The sequence below is a fragment of the Sphaeramia orbicularis genome, chromosome 17 (genome assembly GCF_902148855.1).
Source record: "Sphaeramia orbicularis chromosome 17, fSphaOr1.1, whole genome shotgun sequence".
Taxonomy (NCBI): Eukaryota; Metazoa; Chordata; class Actinopteri; order Kurtiformes; family Apogonidae; genus Sphaeramia; species Sphaeramia orbicularis.
In genome coordinates this window covers 28,560,646-28,583,803 of record NC_043973.1, presented here as the reverse complement: position 1 = coordinate 28,583,803, position 23,158 = coordinate 28,560,646, and the positions used below count along the sequence as shown (strand labels likewise).

Below are 23,158 nucleotides of genomic sequence, written 5' to 3'. Positions count from 1 at the left end.
AATCCCACGCAGCAGCTATTTCACTGTCTCTTGGTCAGCGCTGAAGCTAAATGTGGCCTTTACCTCCATCCACCAACTATACCCATTCTGTAAAACAACCCTGGTGGCTGGAGAATTTTACGTTGCCATGATCTGACTCATTTTTTTACTGAATCTGAGAAACTGCTTTTGCTTGGTTGCCATTCCCACAATGCACTTCGCGACAAAATTTCTGAACAGGCTAGAGTGACATTTTGGATTGTTATGTAAACAAGCGGACTGTGTTTATGATGGAGTCATCTTCATTTTACAAATCTGAAGAAAAATTAGTGATGAAAGTCAGACACTGTTTTAAAAGTCAAAGTAAGAGCAATTACACATAGACATCATGAACAGAACTCAAGGGATTGGGAATAAAAATCTGTGGAGCTTTAAGTCAAGCACTTATTATTTACCACAGACTGGACTGTGACTGAGTGTGGAACCATGGGAAATGTAGTCTGATGAGTTTAGATTGACCTGTTCAGGAGCGATGGCACAAAATCTTGCTCAAAAGTTAATGCATCTATGACTGGAAATAAATATTATGACACTGCATAAACTTACTGAAACAATGCCAGGGTAACTGGATCCCATAATCAAAGCTAAGGATCCAACAAAGACCTTTTGGTTTGGCCAGGCTGTGTATTTGTACAGTTTGTATCAAGTGCAACTGTAGGCAGAACTGAGTTAAGACCACATTCTTCCTGATTGTTATATGCAATAGTACTGTAAAAGAATGTTAATGCACTCCAAAATACTTGAGGTATTCTAATATATTATGTCACAAGTTGCATTTAGGACCAGACTTATCTGTAGTGAAAAGCATTTTACAAGTAAAACCTCCCTAAGTCATGTACCTGCGAATTTGCAAACCATGAGAAGTAATATGCTGCTAAATCTTGAGAAAAACCTGTCAGGGAAAGTGTGACTCTGTGACTTCACAAGATTTCAGGTGTTCTTGGCACAGATTTGTACCAAAAAAAGATTAATATCAGACACCAATGGTTGGTTTAGGGCCTGGCAGTCAGCAGTTGGACTCATCCTAAAGGCGTTAGATGAGAATGAGGTCAGCGATCTGTGCAGGATTTTCTTTATGGACCTCACTTAGTTCATGGAGGTCATTGTCATATCAAGAATGAAATGGCCTCCTGTGGTTAAAGGCTGAAGCCCATTGTCATCTAGAATACCATTATCTGCTGCACAGTCAAGATTTCACTTGATTTATACCAGGGGTGTCCAACTCATTTTAGTTCAGGGGCCCATTAGGATCCCAAATGGGTTGGATCAGTAAAATAAAAATAAAAAAAAGAGTACAATTACAGTATGAAAATGTTTACATCTACAAAGTTTCCTCAAAAATATGAAAAACATGAACAATCTGAAATGTCATAAGAAAAATAAGTGTAGTTTTAATATTATGCCTCAGTTTATCATCTACACATGTATATTACAACTTACAGATCACAGTATATTTACAAAGGCAAAAAACATTTAGTAACAGACAGAATATTGTCAAAATTGCACTAACTTCTCTTAAGAGACTTCTGTTCATATTTGTTCAGGTTATTCACATTTTATGTTCAAGGATAGTTTGTAAATGAAAATATTTTCGTGCAATTTTACTTTTTTAAGAAAAAATTGGGTTGTCATTATTTATAGGTTATCATGATACAGTGTTCCTAGAGGTTAAAGTTAAATTTAAGACCTTTTTAAGACTACTTAGAACAGAATCTAATGCCCATTTCACGGCTGTACTGGCAAAAATGTGACTGCTACAGTTTAGGAAAATGTATTTATTTATTCCCATGGTTTCCAAGTCACTTCTCTCTGGGGGCTGCAAATTTAGCGATAACTGGTTCCTAATTTCAACATAAATTGTCGGGTTGGAACAGGTGGAACTGAGTAGAGTAACATTACTGTCTTTCTATCATGGACATTTCCCAGACATACGTATTTAAACACAATACAACCAACAAGTTCATGGCAACATAACTTAAGACCTGCTATGTCAAATTTAAAACTTTTTAAAGATATTCTTATGGTAATAAATGCAGATTTGTGAATGAAAAATTTTAAATGTGACTTTTTAAGATGCGGGAACCTGTGATTAATTTAATTTTTGTGTGTAATTTTACTGTTATGATCAACCTAAGATCAAATTGGACTGTATGTAGAACCTGAACTAAAATGATTTTGACATCTTAACGTAATGTAACTTTTACTTTTCACAGATTCATCCCAGGGGCCGCATTGAACCCAGGTTGTGGCCCACCGGCCGTATGTTTGACACCTGTGAGTTAAAGTGCAGAGTCATGAACTAAATCATAATGTCCTGTGTGTGTTCTACATGCCACATTCTTCACAGTGAAAACAGTCACAGGTAAACCATAACCCAGTGGTTCCCAACCTTTTTTGGTTCGTGACTCCATTTTAACATCACAAATTTCTGGTGACCCCAGACATTCAAAACTGAGCTTTTTTTTTGCTAAAATAAATTTGTTTTTGATCATGTAATAGTTTGCTCTACTGTGTTACAAATGAATGCTAATTCTAGACAACATTTAGTCTATATAATGAATATGATTATGGACGGAGGCAGAAAAGCCAGGTGTAGATTACTGCACAAAGTGAGAATTTTATTTTCCTTGCTCAGGATATGTACAGTCAGTCCAGCTTGGATTTACAAGGCTGATAATTAATACTGAACAAACAAGAACTCAAACTATGAATTATGAAAGAGCTGCAGCATCTGAAACTGACCACAATGAACATTTGACAGATAAAGAGAACCACAGTGCTTCAGTTTCAGCTTCAGAGTTTGTCATGTCTTTTATGTATTGGGATTGTCTCTCTCAACTCACCATATATTTTTAATTAATAAGTTTTTTTAAATTATTTTTTTCAATTACTAGAAATTTCAGGCGACTCCATTTGAATTGCAGGTGACCTTACATGGCGTCCGACCCCAAGATTGAAAAACACTGCCATAACCTGTTGTGCCTTTAAAAGGCAGACGCTTGAGTACAAAATGTCAAAGCTCCACAGACGTGACCACAGGCTGCCGAGGACCCGTGCCAAGTCACAAAGATCTTAGAGGGTATAAAAAGGTGTCAGAGTCTCCTCTATGGAGCGCTCTGACAAAGTGAGAGGCTGACAACATGATGAATGAGATGATGCATCCCGCTGCTGCATGTGAGCCAAGCCCAGAGATGTCCAGGTTATGAATGGACTAGTCAATGAGCTAGAACACAAATGGCCTTTGGTCATAATTTCTTAGTGCTAGGGAGACGCCATGTGAGATGTCCCGCTGTCACACTGCTCAGTGGAGAGAATACATCACTCTATCGGGCTAGAGTCTCTCCCAACCCAGATGATTTTCTACATTCTTGCTCTTTTTCCCCCCTCTCTCCAGTCTTTCTCTCCCTGATTAGCATAGTTGACCTATCACACAGTGGTGCTGAGTCATTATTAGGTGTTAGCATTTTCAATTACTTCGCACCTCCCCTCTATGCCACTCTGTGTCCTCACTGAGGCAGACGCTGCACAGCAGGACAAAAGCAACAAAATGCTAATTTTCTGCTTATAAGCAGCTAACTACATCTGAGCTCAACTTGAAAAACAAAACAAACAACAAGCTAATTAACAATTTGGTGGAAGCGGAGGAAAAATAAACAGCCCTTCTAATGTCCCATGGTTCATTTGGAGCTTTATTTCTGCTATATGGTTGTTTTAAAAGCACTTATTAGCAATACAGACTGAACAGTTTTCAAGATACATGTCGTACTGCATATGTCAAACATTCATGCCAAAGAAAATATACTACCGATACACTTTGAACAGGACAGTTACATGTATTGAAAATAAAAGTACAAAATAGGCATTTTTTCAGAACAACCATAACAAGACAACACTACCATAAAGCGTATTAGTGCTTCTAGCTTAAAGTGTTATCAAGATCAATGAAAAGAATTAAAACTGTACTCAAAAGAAGGTTCTTTCAGTCTGTAGGAGAAGAAAAAAAAAATGCTTGTATGCGGTTGCAAATTCCCATGTAGCGGAGCCAGGCCGGCCACTTTGCAGAGTCTCCACTGCCTTGTAAAAGAGGTAAGGCAAGTTCTGTCTTAAAAAATCATTAGCTTTCCTCCCAAATAAACACAGGTGAAAAGACACTCGACACCTTAACAATGTCTTTTTTCCCCCCATTTCACAAATGAACAAATTAGACCTACACTGTTTTAGAGAAAGAAGCTCCTACTGATGATTGCTAGAAAGCTATTGCAAAACAACAAAGAAGCAAACAGAAGTACAGTATTACAAACATCTTAAAAATAATATGAAAGCAGAATGTGAGACTTTGAGGCTACATATTAGGAAGGCAGTGATACCTATAAATCCTATTTTTTTGGGCAGCGATACAAAATAATTTATTCTATATTTTCATCTCTGTGTTCTAATAGATTGTACTTTCTAGCTTGATTTTGAAAACAGAAATACACTTAAATAAAAAAAGTGATACAAGGTAAAGAGCACCTTATCCCCGTAAGAGTTATTTAACAAAAAGATTTTTGGAAGCAAATGGCACAGAGTCATCAATGGTAAATTAGCAACGCTCATTGAATTGTACAATTTTTGCAAGACAATACCACCAAGTTTGGAAACAGTAACATTAAGCTTCGACAAAAATCAGTCTTGTTACATAGAAGTTTGCATCGTGTGGTTTAAGTGTGCGGGAGACGCATACAACAGAGGCTGTTCACTGGACAGAAGCTGAACGAGTTTGTGTTTGTCTTGAATCCTTGATGGCGGCTCTGAGGGGTGTCGCAACACTGTTGTCGACGTTCCAGCTCGGTAAACAGAATATGGGTGTGGTGTGCTGCCTAGCAGTCGGTATGTTTTATCACCGAGCTGAAGTGAACCTCCCAGGTCAGCAAAGAAACAGCTTTTTGCCTGACTTGGCTTTTTTTGGATTCCATCTCAGGACGTGTGCTAGTGCAAAATGGAACTGCAAGGACAGTCAGCTCACAGCATGTCGCAGCCGAGCCAAATACAGGCATGAAGCAACAAACGAACAGTCTTTAAGTGGTGCAACAACAATATGTCACAAAACTTGCCATACTGTCAGGAAAAAGTTTAACTTAGTGTTTACATCAGGTGCATCTGATATCAATCAATACAATTGCATGAGGATTTACAAATACCATATGACTTGTGTGCAGCAGGCATCATTGGGCCTGCACCAGAAACATGACAACTTTACACTAAAAAAAGTAACAGACTGACCACATCATCTCTACAATTCTGAATTTGCTCTGCTTCAGAGAGCTGCTCCATGGCTGAGTTTATCTCTCTTATACCTACCCATGTCTAAAGGAGCCATCACAGACTCAGGAAAATGTTCTACATATCAGTTAAAATCCACAGAAGTGGAACAAAATATGAGGATGAGAAGAGGATGGTGCAGAAGAGATGCAGAGTGAGTGACACTACGAGAAACGGTCCATGAAGCAAGCATCTTTCATGCTTGTCGCGATGACGGAAAGCAGCAAAAACGGATCAAAGTCAATTTATATATTTTCTTTGTTTTGTAACAGAATTCCATCACAGCCATTAAGAGAGCATTTGCAGTGAAGAATAAGACATTTGAAGACGCCCTTGGCTGCCTGACTCGTGTGCTGTGAGGATGGTCGAGCAGCAGCAGCTGGTGTAGTTGTGGCAAATTGGATGTGGTCTGTTTGGGCTTACACAGGAGAAGAGTCTCGGGAGCTCTAGTAGAGGAGGATGCGGCGCTCGATGGCCTTGCGGCAGATGGGGCACTCGCTCATTCGGTCCCCGCACAGCTGGCAGGTGCCGTGGCCGCACATAAAGATCATGTTCTTCAGCCGGTCCAGACACACCGGGCACATGGTCTGGAGACACATAAACAGAGGCAATCCCGGGTCATGTTAGGGTTTGATAAAGTCATTTTAGCTTTTTAATGAACAAACAGAGAACCACTAAGAGAACCGAGGTAAAATACAGATGTTTGCTTGATGTTTCTCGTGCCAGGCCTACATTAAATTATGCTAATGCAAAACCAAGATTATGTTTACTGTTGACCCAAAGGGAGCATCAGACTTGCTGAAACATATTCTGAAGTAGCACTTCACCTGCTCCTTGATGTCCTGAAGCTGTTGTTGTAGTTTCTGCACATCAGCATTGACGTTAGTGTTATCCTTATCTCTCTGGAGGGCTGGGATGTTTCCACTAGCTGTATGAACAACAGTGACACAAAAAAATGAAACTAAGGTGATAAGTACTATGGACTAAACATGAACACATTAACACCAGTGGTCAAATCAAACCTCTGGATAGTACAGCTCTGGAAAAAATTAACACTGCAAGTTTCCAGACCTGAACCCCTTTGAAAACATCTGGGATGTGATCAGGAGGAATATGGATCCTCACACACCATCAAAGAAGGATGAAACTGCTTGTGTTTTTGAGTCAGAAGTGACATAAAAGATCCGGGGTGATGTTACAGACTGGTGGAAAACATGTCAAGACATATGAACACTAGGATTGAGTATGTTTTTACACTAAATTCTAATTTAGGAACTCTCTAGTTACAGCAAAAGTGAATATAAACATACTTTCTTCGCATTATTCAGGGTCTGAAAACACTGCATTTTTGTTATTTTAACCAGCTGTCATTTTCATGCTATAAATGATGCATCTCTCCAGAATTTTCACCGATATGCTATTTTCACCCAAACACATACCTATAAATAATAATGTTTTCATTCACTTATTTCTGTAACTGCTTAATCCTTTGTAGGAGCAACCATTCACGCCTATGGCCAAGTTAGAGTGGCTGGGTAACCAGGTAAGGTGGGACAAAGCTGGAGTACCTGTGGAGAACCCATGCAGGCTCAAGGAGAACATGCAAACGCTAGACCAGCGGTGCGTTCTAAGCCTAGACCTTCTAACCACCGCACCGCTACCACACCTCAACAGCAATTTAATTTTTTACAGAGCTGTACACTACACTACAAATAAAATTCAGTCATAAAATAGGTGTTCTGTAACAAGCCAAGAGCTCTATAATATCCTAAGTTGAAGCTAAAACTGTATTATGTTGGCCCTTTAAAATGACTCCCTTCAGAAATACACACAGCGTAGATATTTGGACTCCGACACAAAACATCATGCAATGCTTTTGGCATCACACAGTCCACTGTAAGTATGTGTATAATGACATGGAAATAAAACTCAGCAAGAATTAGCTGGACTGGGGCCCTGTTGGGAACTCCATTCCAGAAACAGTGAGCAACAGTGTGACTCCTGGAATATGCATCATACATCGCACAGATCAGTATCTACCGTTTAGCGTGTTTATGTACATCGCTGAAAGAGAATGAGGGGTTTTGAGGGGAGGGGAAACGGGCCAGGGCAGCACTGTGGGGAGCTCTTAGATCAAGGCTCTGAGAAGGGAGGGAGGGGATCGTGGAGGAATACTTACACCAACTTAGTGCCAGATTGTTGGGCTGGAGAAGATCCTGGGATCCCCCTGCCATACTGTTAGAGCTCCCTGCTGGGAATAACCAGTCACATTGTTATAGCAGGAGTTGTCCTCACCAGCTCAACAGTTGGCCTGAGGACCAAAACTACTCACTACAGCCTCAAAGGGAGGTTCAGAGAGAGAATATGAAGAGGAAGCTAGCAAGTTGGAAACAGTGATTAGGGACAGAGAGGCAAAAGAGGCTCTTAGAAGGCATAGCGGAAAGTGATTATTTCTCTCTTTGCCATCAGCCAGTGCTTAAGCATGAGATAAAGAGTCTAATACCTGTGTTACAGATACATTGTAAGACCAGAAGGAATTAGAGAAGTACAGCAGAAATAATCAAAGTGGCAGGTGAATTTTATGCACTACATTTGCTTTTCTTCTTTTTTTTTTGCAGACATTAACAGCTGGTGTTACTGGAAAAGGAGATAAGTAATCAATGCTGCCCCTTGCATGGGTGTATGTCTGGGTCTGTGTTCACTTCTACACGTCTGGTAACGACTGCATGCCAACGATGTGACATGTAAAGACATTTTAAATCATCATTACAAGAATTGGGTGAACTTACAACAGTTTCCCTTTTAACTTAACAGAAAATGTGGAAAACACGATAGAAATAACCACTGGTGAGATGCACCACTGAAAAGGGACATGGGCGATAATACATTGTGTTTCGCTTGGAGACAGAAGGATGAACTGTGATGGCAACCAAAAGTAAATACATTTTATCTTTATCTATTTAACCATGACATTTACAGATGAGAAACTCAGTTCCAATACTTTACAATACATTAAAGGCTACAAATTGTATTAACATTAAAACAGTGTTTGTGTCTTTAGTCAAAAAATGGCAAACTATAAGATATGACGATTCAGCACTTTGTGGGTATTATTATGCAAGTACAGTATCTTTAGGACTACAGGCTATTTAGCATATGCTTACTAATAAATTTATCCAATTTATGCAATTGTGTTAGGCTAATTTAAAGAAGCAGAGAAACATGAATAAAACATGTCTGTATACTTTTATATTATTCAGCAAAACTCATCTGAAAAATGGATTCCAAGATCCTACTAATGCAAAAATTACAATTTAAAACACTTTTTTTGGGGGGGAGGTTGATGTGGTGTACATCAGAATTGGGTTAGTATGAGTGGCAACTGACATTTGACTGAAAAAAGAAAGAAGAAATGAAATGATCGGTATAGATGCAATGAGAACATGCACAATTTAGTACTGGACAAGAGTTTATCTATTAGACTAGATTTGTAAATATTTACAAGAATGTAAAAAGGCAACCAAATATTTTAAGTGATGCAAACGCAAGCACTATTGCATAAGCAAGGCAGCAAAAAGGATGATAAAGAAATGAAAAGAATGGAGAAAGAAAAAAAATGTAAACTGAGAGAAGGGAAATTAAAAGGGAACATGTGGAAGATTCACTCACTAAGGTCATCATCATCATCATCATCATCATCATCAGCGGCATCATCCTCCATACCTTTCCCTCCACAGCAAAGAACGAAGGGAGTGCGGCGTTCCACCACAGCCCGGCACTGTACGCACTTCTTCATGAGGCTGGCACAGTCTGGAGAGATGCAAAAAAACAAAACAAACAAAAAAACGCACCAGTCAGAGCTCAGTGCGTATATTTCTACCGGAGCTGAGAATTCCAGCGGAGGTGTACGGAAGATGTGGTGCTGAAACATGTTGCGACTTACTCTCACAAGCGCACATGTGACCACAGGGCTGGAACAACACGGCTGCTTTTTTGTCAGAGCAGACTACACACTCCTCAATCTGTAGAGAGACACATTAAATGGAAAAAAATAGTACAAGTTGCCATTCGCTCATGTATTAATTTCTGGGCAGGAAAGGCAGTGGTAGTGTCTGATACCTTGGTTCTGGACTGGACCTGATCCTTGCAGATGAGACACTTCTTGACACGAGGTGAACACAGGGAGCAGGTGGCGATGTGTCCACAGGGACCGAACAGAGTGTCTCTCTTCATGTCTGAACACACCATACACTCCTCCAGCGACTCGATGTTGCTGTTCAGAGACGGGCTGCGTGTGCCCACCTGGCCACTAGATTGTTGTGGGGGGGGGGATACAACATAAAAAAATAGCAGAGTGTGTAAGAGCAGAAGAGATTACAAGTGAGACATGCTGACAGAGGACAAAGGAGACAGTGAGAGGCTCAAAGGAACATAAGGAGGTAAAGGCGAGAAACGGAAACAAAGCCCTACATGAAACATTTTTAGCCAAGAAAGGAAATCAATAGGGCTGTCTGATGATATTCCAAGGATGATGCTCTACTCCTTGTTCTTTCAGATATTCTTATAGTAGCTGTGGATGCATCAGGACACTTAATGCAACAAACACATTCCTCTAAGTTCATCCTTGTATAAAAACACTGACTATATTAAAAAAAAGCCACACATTGGTTTGTAGAGTCATATTTTGAAGCCTTTGGCATTTGGCTGCACGACACCAACCAGGAAATGTAGGAAATGTTGTCGAGTAATTCCAATGAAATGTTAATGTGTACAGTTGTGTTTGATGACTGTACTGTCAAACTTAGTGTAATGTAAATCTTCTAATTAACGCAATGAGTAAAAACAGTCCAGGTAATTATATGCTGAATAATTAAACATTAGGTAAATGATTATAAAATTATGTAACTTATGAAACATTTCTGTTGGTGAATGCATTGATGGTCATGTTATCACAACTGCAATACAACTATCTCTTAAGAGAATAAATGTTTGTTTAGAAGAAAGAAAAAAAAACAGAACTCTGATCAAAGCCCACACTGCAGATATCAAATATCCGTAAAATATTTTACATAAAGAACACTATAAGAGGTTCCACAAGCAGTTCAGACCACAATTATTTCTGGAAAAAAATTGACATCATTTTTCTAAAGGAAATTGCTACTTGTTTGAGCTATTAAGCGACTATCAGAGGTGTTATACTTTGAGATACCACTATATAGGCTTCAATTTCAAGCTGTTGTGTATAATAAGTCTCCAGCATGTTTCAACAGGAATGAATCGTCCGTCTGGTGAAAGGTTAAGTTGTACTTGGTCAAATAAACTGGATTTAATGAGTGAAACAGGTTTATAAAGTACAGCCAGGGTAGAGGGTAATGGTCAGATTAGATCTCCATTTAAGGATGCTTACCTGCTCTTCTCTTTGTGGCATTTGGCCAGAGCTTTGCAGAGGCTGGGGTCCGGGCACAGGTCTAGAGGGGACTGACCCTTCTTGTTACGAATGGTCAAGTCTGCTCCGTTAGCAGCGAGGAAGCAGGCGATGGATGCTGCGCTCTTCTTTTCTGCCCCCTGGGTGCCCAAACCCATGATTAGCTGCAGGAAGAAAGACACACAAAAGCGGATCAGGGTTTTGACTTTTGATACAAGAGATTGTTTTCAAGGTGAGCCCAGTGGGGTTAGTGCCCCCACACAACTGTACTCACAACACTAATGCACGGGTTTGAAAAGAGGCCCTGAATATTAATTATCACAGATTTGACTTTACAAGAACAAATCCCTGCTAATTACACAGTCAACGCTTTAAGACAAGGGTGTCAAACATACGGCCCATGGACCATATCCGGCCTGCCACAGATTCCAACTGAGCCTGTGAAATTAGCCCATTTTAATCTCAAGTGGGTCACACCAGGAAAATAATAGCAAAATAACCTATAAATAATGACAACTCCAAATTCCAAATCAAAATGTTAACAATATTCTGAGTATTACTAAAGGTTTTGTGTAGTTGTACATCCACTGTCATCCATAATGCACATATACAAATGATAAGTTGAGGCATAATATTATTAAAATTGCACTTATAATATCAGGTTGCTGAGGTTATTCATTATTTTTTGCGAAAGGAATGTTTGTAAATGTAGATATGCCCATACTTTCACAATTTAATTTAATTTTTTGCACTAAAACAAAGACATAAACTTAGATTGGGAATATTTTTAGGCTATTTTTCTATTATTTTACTGGTTTGGCCCACTTGAGACCATATTGGGCTCAATGTGGCCCCTGAACTACAGTGACTTTGACACCCCTGCTTTAACATGTCCCCCTCATCCCAACCCAAAACTCCATTATCAGTCCTCTTCCCTCTGTCCTCTGCCTACCAGTCCAACTCCCTCTCTCTCTTTTTACCAATTTGGGCCTTGTGTGTCTGATTGTCTTCAACCAGTAGCTTTTACATCCCTGCTGATGGAGCCATCGGGCCGGCTAATTCAATTCTCATCTCGAGGGGAGGGGAGGACTATGGGAGAGCGACCCAGCTGCACATATCTCAATTAGACCTGCTGTCTGTCGGTTACACTTCTGCACCGGGGGAAACCAAAAAGGGGGGAAAGAACAGAGGAGGAGGTGGACAAGAGGAAGACGGGAGGAGAAACGATACAGAGGCTGGCAGGTAAAGCGGGTCTATTGCTGTCGCTCAAACCTCTAGCCGCATGTTAACATGGATGCTTCAGGCCTGACGTGCCCCTGTTGGACTACAGAGGGCCGAATTTATTTCTAGGAGCTAAGAGGCAGCGGCAGGAGCCTGTTTGACTGCTCTGTGCTAGTTTCAGGTTGTTGTTTGAGTGATGGGTTGTCCAGCGATGCAGATGACAGGGGCCCGAGAAGCACTGAACTTGATGTCCTGGTGAGATTTGTCATTGTTTTTTCCCCCCGCACAGGGAAAACTGAAGTCATTTTGCTCATCTTCATACAGATGGCTTTACAGGTCACACAAAATTCTGCTTCCAATGTCACATTTCAATATTTGACGAAGCAGAACTGGAATATGATTATGAAGTTAAGAGGATGCTAGATGCAAAGAACTACTGCCTCAAAGCCACTGGGTCCTGGCTTTATTACTACTGTTTAAAAAGAAAAAAGGAAAAAAAGGCTCCGTGAATGAAAAAAACAGTTTTATCAACTTTAAAAATTGTGTGAGTGTGCAGTTATAGCCACATTAAAGCAAATTTTTAAGGTCTGTTAATGTTGTCTTGATGTTACCAGCTCTGACAACCTTAAATCTGTGATGCATTACTGTTCCCTAAAAAACCTTGACCTTGGTGACGCACTATTACGTATTAAACACTGAGGTTAATAATAGATGCATATGTACTGTGTTCTTCGAGGGTTCCCAGGGCTCCACTTTGCTGACATCCTGCATATCTTGGAGTTGTCGCAATTGGGACAGTGTGTGGTGGCGCAGTGCTTCATGAAGCGGTGTGTCCCCATCTTTATCCTGAACATCAAGTTTGGCTTCCGCTCGCACAAGCAACTGTTAAAGGAAGAACACACAAACAGGCAGATGTGCACATCTGGTTAACAGAAACCAAGCAAAGCATTTATAACATAATAACAGGGTTCCTACAGGTTTCTACAAGTTAAATTTAAGACTTTTTAGACTACTTAGGACAGATATTAATGCCCATTTCACAGCTGTTCCTCTCCACTTGAGTCAACCAGGTCGAGAATGATCTTTTCTCCAAACAGACATTATTAAATTAGCACTTCCTCATGCTTACTTTTCGCTCACAAGCCGTCCCTTAAAGTTACTTGAGTCAGTTTTCCCAGGTGACTAACGGCTTCACGTGAGTCGGGCAGAATGTTCTGTGATCATTTCTCATCGGGGGCTGCAAAGTTAGCGATAATTGGTTCCTAATTTCAATATAAACTGTCGAGTTGGAACAGGTGGAATTGAGTAGACTAATGTTACTTTCTTTGCAAAAAGTACAATTATAGTATGAAAATGTTTACATCTACAAAGTTTCCTTAAAAATATGAATAACATGAGCAATCTGAAATGTCATAAGAAAAATAAGTGCAATTTTAGTAATATTATACCTCAGTTTACCCTTTACACTTGTATATTACAACTAACAGATCATAGCGGATCTACAAAGGCACAAAACATTTAGTAAAAGACAAAATATTGTTAAAATTGTACTAACTTCTCTTAAGAGGTTTCAGGTTGTTCATATTTGTTCAGGTTATTCACATTTTAGGTTAAAGGATAGTTTGTAAATGTAAATATTTTCATATAATTTTACTTTTTTTCACTAAAACAAAAAGAAAAATTGGGGTTGTCATTATTTATAGGTTATTATGATAAAGGGTTCTTACAGGTTTCTACAAGTTAAACTTAAGACCTTTTTAAGACTACTTAGAACAGAATTTAATGCACATTTCACAGCCTATTTCACGGCTGCACTGGCAAAAATTTGTGACTCCTACAATTTAGGAAAATATATTTATTTATTCCCAACGCTTTGAGTCATTTCTCACTGGGGGCTGCAAATTTAGCAATAACTGGTTCCTAATTTCAACATAAACTGCCGGGTTAGAACAGGTGGAAGTGAGTAGACTAACGTTACTTTCTTTCTATTTTGGACATTTCCCAGACACATTTAAACACAATACAGTGAACAAGTTCATGGCAACATAACTTAAGACCTCTCATATAAAATTTAATACCTTTTAAAGACTTTTTTCTTATAAGGTATTAAATGCAGATTTGTAAATTCAAGACCCTGTAGGAACCCTGAATAATGTTAAAAACAATAATCAGGGCCTTATGCCATGATGCAAATGCCAACGGGCTGGCTCAGAGCATTGAACACCTCTGGTATGGTATACCATAATTGAAGTGCATTTTTTCTCACGTCCACAAGATGGCAACGTGGCGATCTCATTCCAACGCTACAGCTACTGTCTCTCAAAACGACACTGCATCTCTCCTACAAAGCATCAGTCTGAATCAGAACCTCATTCAACTGCAGGACATCCACTGGTGTCATATGTAATATGTGGCTGCACAGTTGTCAGCCTACTTCCTTTTCTGTGCTTGTATACAGAGATATTTGGATATACGATTTTCAAGCAGTGGTGAGAGTGAGGTAGGCAGAAAATATATAAAAAGAATAAAAGGAGGAGGGGAGAGGAGAGGGCCCACTTACCCGGACAATCTGGGTGTGTTGACGCTCTACTGCCAGATGTAATGCCGTCTGCTGGTTTACGTTCTGAATGTCTAAGCTGGCGCTACCCTGTGAGATGGGAACAAAGGAGGGGAAAACACACACACCGCATACAATCATTTGTGAATGCATTAACCAACTTTAATGAGAAAAAAAACATAATAGAGGCCAGACAAAATAAAATCACTGTTGAGCACATTTCAGATATTAACAACCTTTCTGGTGTGTGTCTTCCTTCAACCTTGCCAACCAACAAAGTATCACCTAGTGGGCTGAAAATAACGCATCCTACAAATATCGCTGCATGTGATTGTCATTTCCAATTGTGAACACCTCAGCTGAGGAGATGTGGAGGGAAGATAAGCATTGTGATCAGGCAGTGTGTGAAATCCCCAAGTAATAAGACTGACTGACTGGCTGGCTGGCTGGCAGGGAATCTGCAGTGCACCTTGTAGTGTGGTGCAATTTCTGAATAGAAAGCTGAGCCATCACTGCAAACCAGCCCATTGCAGGGACTTGGTAGTAACGCCACCCCCTCCAAAAGGTAGCTTGCACAGCGAACGTTCATGCGTTGGAACATTGCACCAACGCTGCTGCCTTGCACCATATCCTAATTAACCCAGTTCCCGCTTGGTCAGGTGACTTTTGTTGTAAACTCTTGTATGTGCCAGTCCTGCGGGAGTTAAAACTGCAATTTCAAACAAGTAAAAGAGCACCTATGACTGCAAGAGAAGAGAAGATATAAAACCCAGCAGTACTAAAGAATACCCCCAGAGACCTTGTGAACCGTATGGATTCAATAAAAAAAAAATAGCAGTTGTAGTCAGTTCAACTGGTCTATTGCTTGCTGGCTGCCAGGAGTGCAGTAGAAGCTGCTCTTAATGGTCTGTAGTCAGGAAGATCCAGGAGGGCAGGCTGAGCTGATGCAGCAATGCTTGGGGCTGATAATGGAAGGGCTCTCTTATAGACCATGAATAACTGCATTTGTGTTGTCAAGCTAAGTGATTAAACATGTGTTAAAATTAGCTATGTGTATGTTCTTGAGTGCTGATGTGCTGTTACCTGGTGCACCAGCAGCTCGGCCACCTCCACGTGGTTATTAAGAGCAGCCAGGTGCAGTGCAGTGTACCCGTCGTCCTTCTTCTCGTCCACGATCCAGGGCCTCGGCAGTTTGGACAGCAGCACACGCATGGCACTGCACGAAAAGAAAAAAACAAGGAAAGCGAGAGTTGAGTGTGTGTGAATGGACTCCTGGTTGAAGCACGTGTGAGGAAGCTTTAAGACGGCTGGGCAATTTGATAAAATGAATATGTTTGTTAAGTTAAAAAAGCTGCCAAATGTAATGTAATCTATCTGTGACTAAACATCTCATGCAGTGTGTGATAGCTTGGGGCCAGACACAAGCTGTTGTAAGCAAACACATCACAGGGTCTGTACTGCTGATACACAGCATATTCGAATACACCTTTTTTTTTCTCCTTCTTTTTACAGCAGAGCATATCCCATTTTCACACATGGGGACAAGAATACTAAATCAACTTAGGGAGGAGTTGCTTTCCCAAGCAGAGTGTTATTTACATCAGGCTTTGAGCGGTACAAGTACTCTGCGTTATTTTAAAGTACCTGTCCCCCGTCCGTATCTCCAGTTAAAAAGGGAAGCCACTTCTCCCTTGATGATGTGAGAAGTGCCTATCATATGGCGGCAAAATGGTAATTATACAAGATTTAGCAGCATTTGTGCAGGTCTCCTCATGAGGAAGAAACAGAATAAAAATCTAGTGTTGAACTGCAGAGGCCTGGTGTGTCAGTTTGGTTCCACTGAAGGTCATTTAGAGGGTGACATGGCAACGGGAGCTGTATATGACAAATGTTATCAAAGTGTTCAAGATACACAGGGGTTAAGGAAGGATGTTGAAGTTGTCCACTCCTGCTGTGTTACTAGAGATGCAAGACTGTCACAATATGTTCCAGACAGTACTGATACAGTGATTCTGTGACACATAGCAAAACCATCATTTATGATACATTGTCATGTCTCTGTAGAGGAAAAAAAAATACTCCTAAAAATGGTAAAAAGCAGAAATTACATTTTTGCTCACATCACTGTGGTTTAAATTTCAGAGAAAAAAATACAAAAAACTGCACAGAATCTTGCATACATGCACTGACTGCAAAGTTCAAAGTTATCAAAGTTATGCTTTGAATTGCGCTGACGGACAAAGAATGCAAACATACATTTATGCTGAATATAATGCCCTCTAAATATTTTTAAAATATTTTTCAAAAAAATAAAATTTGTGCTGGACAGTAATGTACTTTAAAAATATACAAGTCTTCAAAAGGTGATTTTAAATGTATTTTTTGATCTAGATGTTAACCTTTCCTCAGTCAGCCCCTATAATATATTCCTGTATATTTTGTGCAACCTCATACAATACTGTGCAACTTTTTATACCTAATTTAAGGAAAACTGTCATAGTCTAAAAACACACCACCATCTGCATAAAATCTATTTTTTAAAGATACCTGTATTTGCATTTATCACAGGCTAACAAACATTACATCAGAAATCAACACAACATTAATCACCATCTGCCACTGATGTTTGTGTGTAAACTATGTAAAAAAAACAAAACAACTAAAATCAATAAGGAATTTGAGACTTTTTTTTTTAGATTTTGCAGGACACAAAGACAAAAATTGAGTATTTGATGATTTAGGCAAAAAGCCCTTTTTGTCAAAATACAATTATTTTAGGAAGGTGATGTTATGGTACAGTTGCTTAAGTGTATCAATATTTTCTCACACCCATAGCGTTAGCAAAGGGAAGAGCCCTCAGTTTCATCAATGAAAAAAAATTATCACACACTTCTGTTTCTTTCAACAGATCCTGAAATTTATAATAGGTTGGTACAATCTGCTTTGTAACATAATTGTTACAGACTTAAGAGAACATCCTGGTACAAAGACAGATAGAGTGTATATAATTTCAGCTTTAGCTTAGTACCCTTTCCCCTATCACAGAAAACGCTCCTGCTTCTGAGACTCTGCTTTATTACTCTGCAACCACATGGTTCATGTAAAGACAAAGTGAACTCACACCTATTTGAGCATATGAGTAGCACCTAAATTAAAGGATAGATAGTGACAAATAAATGACTCTTCAGTTTGTCCAAATGCTATACAAAATGAAATCAGTAACCTAAAAGTTATAGCCTCAAAGGCTGCTTGTTTCTTGTCTGTAGCCAAGTACACAATGTACCTTCCACAGCATTAAAGCAGCGACACTGTGGAGAATACCTCTGACCTTGATTAACCCTGGGTACTCATGCACGGCATATCTTTGAACTGCGACAAAAGGAGCTAGCTTTGACTTGGATATGACTAGAGTGGCCCCGGTCAAATGCTTGACTGTTTAGATACACAAAAGTGTAGTAAACAGGGTGTAAAACGGTGCAGGGAGGATACAGGCTTCATCCCTGGGCAGAAGGCCACGGCGGGCACAATCAATGGAAAGTGTTAACTATTAAGACTGAGGCGAGAAAGAAATGCAAACGAACATAGTGGCAGACTTTCAGGCTCGAGGTAATCAGGATGGCTGTTCCCCTGCGGGTTTTTGCTCAACCTACAGCTTGTCTCCCTCCTTCTAGAGTAATGAAAGTGAGCATCATCAGCACACCCTCTTGAGAAAAGCAGAAAAAGGGCAGAGAGGCAGGGGGGCAGCCAGTCAGCACCTCTGTATGGACAGATATCCGGGGCTGGTGTACTGCTGCAGTGATGAACAGCGCAGCACACTGATCCCAGGCTCCCTCGCTCTCTCTCTCTACTTCTCAGTGCACAGAGGCTTACGCACACACCTGCATTGCTTGCAGCCATCTTCACCACTTAATGCAGAGGAGCACTGCTTAAATGTGATAGCAACCGCACCCATTCTATCTAATCTAACATTCATAATGTGTTGCTTTTGTTACAAAGAAGTATTTGCTTGCATACAGTGGATTAAGGATCTCATGGGGACTTTGGAGTAATTTCATCTGCGGTTCTCCCACTGGGTAGGGGCTGAGACTTGAGACTAAACAGAATAATTATTCAACAAAAAACACATCACATTCTTGCCTGGGGCCACAACATAAAACTTATTCCTAGTGGTTAAACATTACACTCTTTTAGCTTACTTTCAAGTGAGACTGATGGACATTACTGGAAAGATGTATATTACAACAGATTTTCCCCCTGAATCAATCCTTTGTTCTTCTTGTGCCCGTTTTCTTCCTTCTATTGATGCAATATACACAACATATGGAGGATCTGGATTGGCTGAAAACATCTTCTATATGTACAGCAACCACCCAATCAGTGCAGGCTTGATACACTATAGGGACAGACTGGCGCCTTCTAGCGTCAAAACTGAACACTAGCGTGCTGGGAAGGTGTTTGCTGGAATAGGGAGCCCCTCCAATAGAAGTCTGGATTGACAGGCTCCCTGCCACGCTGGGCAAAATGGGCGGACATTAATATTAATGCCCCATACTGGCACTGCTGCATTGCAGTTAAGCTATTTGCTGTAAAGACAGAAAAAAAAAGAGTGAATTAAAAACCAAGAAATAAATTGTATTTTTTTTTCTCTTGGGTAAGTGATGTTAACAGTGGCTGAGGGCAGTACGAGAGAAACTGTGTGTCAGGCTTTGAGGTAAAGGAGGGAGGCGGTCTCAGGCTGCAGCCTTTGAAAGGGGCACAAAGCACTGACCTGACCTGGGAGTTAGCATTCAGATCACTTATATCTGCTACGAGAAGGAGACACATATTTAAAGAGAAGCAGGATTTCCTTGTTACAAGCAAACATTAAAACCAAAATGTTAATCTCTAAATACAGGAGGACAAGCAGCTGAGAAGAGGTAATGGTAGAGGAGAGAGGGAGAAGGGGAAACATGATGGAACTGGGTCACCCTGTGAGAGATCTCAAGAGTCCCTCAGGAGAGCTACACTGCGGCCTGTTGTCTTGGGCTGCAATTTGTCATTGACCAGGATGCTCTCTGACGCCCTCAGCCCTGAGTGTGTTGGCTTTGTCAGTGTATGTAAGACGCTGAACTAAGTGTGTGCGTAGGGGTCGACAGGTCCCTTCTGCCGCCCTCACCTGGCTGACAGCCATCTGTGTGGTGGTCAGTAGCCGTTTTTACAACAGGAAGTGAGAGTCGGGGACAATAACTTGGGTAACACAGGGCAAAGCGGGAACAGTCAACATCCAGCCTGAGATTAATGGCTGCACACAAACATATGGTTACTCTGATGTCGAATACGTGTTTGGCATACCCTCATCCATTAACAAAGGCTTTAAGCTCAAGAAAGGCGATCTGAATTCCGCATCACAAATTAGTCACCAAAAGGCGCCTCCTGCTTTGGGAAAATAAAAACCTTGATCAAACGGACAATGAAAACCCCAGCAAGTAAGTGTTTATCTACTCATATCTTGCCTATATATACATTCAAACTTATTTTTTCTTCATTAGGAACATTTCATTTTAGTATGTTCTTTTTTTAAGTTGACCATCTGAAAATTTAAATGAATGCATCCCACTTTAAGAATTAGACTCAAATCTTAAAAGTCGAGCTCTATGGTGAAATATTGGTGAATTTACTGAAAGCTCAGAAAAAGTAAACATTTGTGGATTTTGAGTTGAGTTTGCTTCGTCAGAAATGTAACCAGTTCAATTTCAGATCCCTGAAACTTCTCCCTCCGCTCCTCGAAGCAATTAGTTACCAGTTCACTCCGACTTGGCCGTCCCACAGTGACTGTCCATCCTGCTGTGGACAGAGTAAATAAACACAGGTAGCATCCATGCCAGCGGTGCAGCAGAGAGCCGAGGACAAGAACCTAACTGGCTCCGCTCGATAAAAAAGGCTTTCATTACCATACCGTGAAGAGAATAATTTCCCCTACAATGTGACCTTCCCCTGCCTGCCTGCCTGTACCTGAGGCCCCTGAGTGAGCATGCTTTTATTAAGGACTATTTGCATAAAGCGGGAAGGGGGAAGACGGCAAAGGGGTGCATTTCTATGATGTTTTGGTTATCACTATAGCTATTGCTGGTGCCTTGAAGGTTGTTTAGGAGACATCTGGCGCATTTTCAAACATCTCAGGTACCGTTGTCTGTCCATTTGGAATGTAGGTGGGGGCCTATAAAGGCTTAGCTTTAATTAGCCTTAAATCACCTGGTATTATGGGGTGTCCTGATTCATTGCAATTTATGAAGAAAGAGGCAGGAAGACAGTCAGAGAAGCCCAATGGCACGTTAATGTCCCATTGGTTCGAGATGACCCAATTATTTTCCCATGCTACTCTTTGCACTTTATTTGCCTCTGCACCTTGAAAAAGCCTCATTCTCATTCCTGCACCAGCCATAAAAGTCATAATATACATCTTTTCACCAAAAAACACAGGATGACATAAAAGAGGAATCAAGGACAGGCAGTTTATATTAAAATAAAAGACACTCCAATGGTGCATACTACATCAAACAACTGCTCAACAGCATTAATATCTATAAAACAAGTATGTAATTATTGAACTTACTGCATGGCCTGAGACAAGCATAGATCATAATGTAGTAGTGTTTCAAATGCAGGAAAAGGTGGAAAATAGTTTAATAATCCTTTAGGGCAAGTAGTTGATACTTGGACTACTTACAAACAACCATCTTTGAAGTACACCAAAAGAAGATTTGGTGCCAACATTTTGAAAGATTCAAGCAAAAAAGTAAATAAACTGAAGCGCAGAAAATCAACATTTGGAAGAGCTACAAGACAAAAAAAACACCCAGGCCAGAGCACCCAAAGTCAGTGACTCTCTTATCATTACAGTCACTGCACCTGAAACAAGCTGCTAACAGAGCGAAGAAAATCACCTGTGACCCCTTAACCCCTCTCAGTCACTTTTCTACCAACAGTGTTCTGCTAGATGCTACAGATCGCTGATCGCTGATACAGCCTGCTTCAAACGTAGCCTTTCTAGGACTGTATTACAGAAATGAAATGAGTAATGACAAATCCTTCTTTTACAAACCTATGCCAGTTAATTTATGTGATGCTGATTTACATCTCCAATATGTTCTGAAAAGAAGGGTTTCACTATGAGATTGAATGTAAATTTGAGTTTTGTGCCATTAAAGATTTAGATAAGGTCAAAGACAAAAATTCAGGCTTACACACCTATAACAAGTGTTTTTCTGTCGTTTCAATTGCAAAACTGTATTTTGAGTTGAAGCACTATGTACCACTATGGCAAGCTGTAGAAAAAAATGTGATGTCAATACAAAATTATTTTTCAAATTTTTCCTTCTAGCATTTGGGATCATTAGCATTCTCTGTATTTTGAGACACCATGACATTGTCCTTTGAACCATTTTCAGCTTATCGGCCAATAGGTGTTTGTCATTATAAACTTCCCCTCTGGGCTACTGGCAAGAAAAAAAAAAAATCAGACTTGGTGCAGCCAGTAGAAATTAACAGCAAGTGTTTCCACACAGAGGTACAAAGCGGTAAATAGAACCAGGGGATTGACTGGAGGTTTTGCAGAGTGGTAAAGAATTCAGCAGCTGCGAAGGTCCTTCGATCGACAGCCACTCTGCAGCCTGCCACACTGTCACCATACGGGCAGACAGTCTGGGAGGCTCCCGTGATCTACAGTCTTGTGGCAAATCCACTACTTTAAATCACCTCTCACTGCTCTTCCCACTTCACACCTTTCTGCCCCCACATACACATTACATTCGACCCCTCGCTCTCGCTGAAATGCTCATCTCTGTAAGTTCTAACCTCTGAAGTTCCCTTTAAATGGAAGCAGTGACATGATCACTTAAATTCAATGGGGGAAAAAAAAAGCAAAATGCACCAGTAAATTCTCTACCACAGTAATTGTTAGAGCAGATCCAAAGTGACTCAAAGAAGCTGACATATCGCAGCTGATAAGTCTGACTTCTTTTGCAGCTACACTTCTTGGCACACACGCAGTAGACGAAGCCATAGCTGAAAGAGCAGTTTGGTAATTAAAATCCATTGTTTGCAGCGGGAAATAATGGGGATCAAAGGGCCTTGTATCAGCTACTGCCTCCCCTAAGCACTGAGACAACGGGCCATATGCCCCAGAGCAGCACAGAAAATGTCTAACAGCCAATGCGTTAATGACAGGGGAATGGAGTTAGTATGAATGCACTCTACGTTACACAGATAAAACTCCAACAACAACCTGAACCCCTTCCACAGAGATCCATGAATCTACAGATAGTAAAATAAAGGTTTTCTCTACCAACCTTCCATGTAAGCTATTCAATAATATCAAGCTTTTTGCAAAGAAAGTGTGAGAAAAGTCAAAGTGAAGTTTTGTTCAGTATTCTCCGCATGCCGGTACACAAGCAGCCACACATACACATGCACAAACACACAAAACGACACAAGCAAACAAAAATTCTTATCCTCGCTGACCTGTCATAGCACATTTACATGGGAGCTATTGACTTCAGTGTCCGTACGGGTTACCAAGGTAACATGGCCTGCATAATTCAACAGCTAAGCTTGGTTTAGATGTGAACATTGGGCTG

At 40.4% G+C, this 23,158-nt stretch overlaps 1 protein-coding gene across 6 annotated transcripts in view; it reads right to left on the bottom strand.

The window, feature by feature from the left end:
• Nucleotides 1–3,707: 3,707 nt before the first annotated feature.
• Nucleotides 3,708–23,158, bottom strand: part of mib1 (MIB E3 ubiquitin protein ligase 1) — a 53,962-nt gene continuing 34,511 nt past the window's right edge. Inside the window, exons 13-22 of one of the 6 annotated variants that reach the window (XM_030159765.1) lie at nucleotides 15,627–15,759; nucleotides 14,547–14,633; nucleotides 12,710–12,868; nucleotides 10,748–10,929; nucleotides 9,460–9,649; nucleotides 9,284–9,362; nucleotides 9,010–9,150; nucleotides 7,520–7,591; nucleotides 6,168–6,268; nucleotides 3,708–5,927 (exon numbers count right to left, since the gene is read on the bottom strand). In XM_030159765.1, the coding sequence (XP_030015625.1) occupies nucleotides 5,787–5,927; nucleotides 6,168–6,268; nucleotides 7,520–7,591; nucleotides 9,010–9,150; nucleotides 9,284–9,362; nucleotides 9,460–9,649; nucleotides 10,748–10,929; nucleotides 12,710–12,868; nucleotides 14,547–14,633; nucleotides 15,627–15,759 (1,285 nt within the window). In that variant the 3' untranslated portion in view covers nucleotides 3,708–5,786. The remainder of the gene's footprint in view (nucleotides 5,928–6,167; nucleotides 6,269–7,519; nucleotides 7,592–9,009; nucleotides 9,151–9,283; nucleotides 9,363–9,459; nucleotides 9,650–10,747; nucleotides 10,930–12,709; nucleotides 12,869–14,546; nucleotides 14,634–15,626; nucleotides 15,760–23,158) is intronic. The other 5 variants (XM_030159766.1, XM_030159767.1, XM_030159768.1 and 2 more) reach the window with 5 other exon arrangements.